The sequence below is a fragment of the Sitodiplosis mosellana genome, unplaced genomic scaffold (assembly GCF_009176505.1).
Source record: "Sitodiplosis mosellana isolate CC-2019 unplaced genomic scaffold, AAFC_SMos_1.0 Smas_scaffold_3, whole genome shotgun sequence".
NCBI lineage: Eukaryota > Metazoa > Arthropoda > Insecta > Diptera > Cecidomyiidae > Sitodiplosis > Sitodiplosis mosellana.
Window position 1 is genome coordinate 6,073,386 of NW_022595246.1, and position 1,652 is coordinate 6,075,037.

The window sequence follows — 1,652 nt, forward strand, 5'->3', positions numbered from 1 at the left end:
CATCGACACCGGGAAATACAGTGATAATAAAGAGATTGGAAAATCGGATTTCTCAGGGAATATTCAAATTCAAAGAAGACGAACGGCATGAAGTTTGGTCTGTTTTCATAAATTTTTTGTGTAGTTTCGATCATCCCACTGTACCCAAGAGCTTGGCAGAACTTCTGAAAAACTCTGGTTTGCTTTTATAATGGAGAAAGACTCCATGTCCCTTTTTTTAAATTATTTTCATACTTTCAACTTAATTTTCCACAGGAACACAACAGAGCTTAGACACTTCAATTAATACACTTCCCACGGCAACCAAACATTTTATCAGAGATCTTTGCACATTTCTAACGCAGATCATCAAGCATAAATCTCCCACAAATACAAAAATTACCGCGGTAACATTTGGAAACGATTTGTACGACTGGTTGACCACTTCCAAAGAAGATGAATCCAACTATTCGTTAACAAAACTACTGTTGAAAAGTATTTCAATAACAAATCGTGAATATACCATTTATGAAGCCATGAGCTCACAGTTTCAATTCAAAATCTATTACAAAGATGAAAAGTTCTTTGTGGCTAAAATGTAATTGTTTGATTTGAGCTTTTCAGTTGCTATTTTATTTTTTTCTAGTAGGAATCATCGTCTGTTCTTCCCTTTTTTTTCTGTTTCGATTTCTAGATTTGGAAACCAAAATCTCCAAAGTTGTTGGGATCAACCGTTGCTACAACATTTCTTGGGACAGACTTTGAATTTTTTGAAGGAAAAATGCGTAATGAAAAAGAATATTTTCAGAGAAGATGTAGATTTTGTTCTGGATGTGGAACAAGAGGCGATTGAAAGAGGATCGTATGATTTCTTAAGAGAAGAGAATTGTGTGGAAGTCATTGCTCCTCTTTTCAGACGCTTCTTATCATCCTTCCAGGAATCAATTATACCGAATAAGATTGCTGATGTAATGAGATTCACTACAAGTAAGCTAATGTGAAAAATTATTTTTTTTTCTCAAATAATTTTCTTCCATTTTATTCATTCAAAGAGAGTCTCGTTGATGCCAAACTAAGAATTGTTATTGATGAGCTGAACGAACTTCCGATAGAAAACAAACACATTATCAACGAAGTTTTGAAAATAGCAAAAGCCATTTATGACAAAAGAGCACAGAAAAATTGGAAGGATCAAGTGGCTCTACTGCGAATAGTAGATTCATGCTTCACCAGAGTAGATCACTTGACAAAAGCGCAAATTAAAAGCATACAAACCATTAACTACCCGATGTTGGCTCGCTTCATTGAAAATTGGGGTGTCAACATATATTTTGATGAGTTCAACCATCGAGGCGTTAGACGCATGGTTCTAGTATGCACAAATTTGTTCTAGTATATCTAGTTGAATTTGAGCGCAAATTTGTTACAATTACACATTAGTTTGATCCACGAAATTCAATAAATCTTCAATAAAAGCATGACAAAGTTGTAGATCTTCCTTGTTATCTGAAATAAATTTTATATGGGAATATCGAATTAAAAAGAAATTCAATCAATAACATTTGCTACGACAATTTTCATTGATATCCATCATTTGCATTTTAAATTGATGTCATGAAATGTTGTTTCGATCACGCGAAAACCGACTGATCTATTTTATTCCATGCATTCCT

General features: G+C 33.7%; 1 protein-coding gene across 1 annotated transcript; it reads left to right on the top strand.

The window, feature by feature from the left end:
* Positions 1–750: 750 nt before the first annotated feature.
* Positions 751–1,372, top strand: LOC129565768 (uncharacterized). Its single transcript, XM_055440982.1, has 2 exons — positions 751–966; positions 1,032–1,372. Exons 1-2 carry the CDS (start codon positions 768–770, stop codon positions 1,370–1,372), a joined length of 540 nt encoding a protein of 179 aa, XP_055296957.1. The 5' UTR covers positions 751–767.
* The last annotated feature ends 280 nt before the right edge of the window (positions 1,373–1,652 follow it).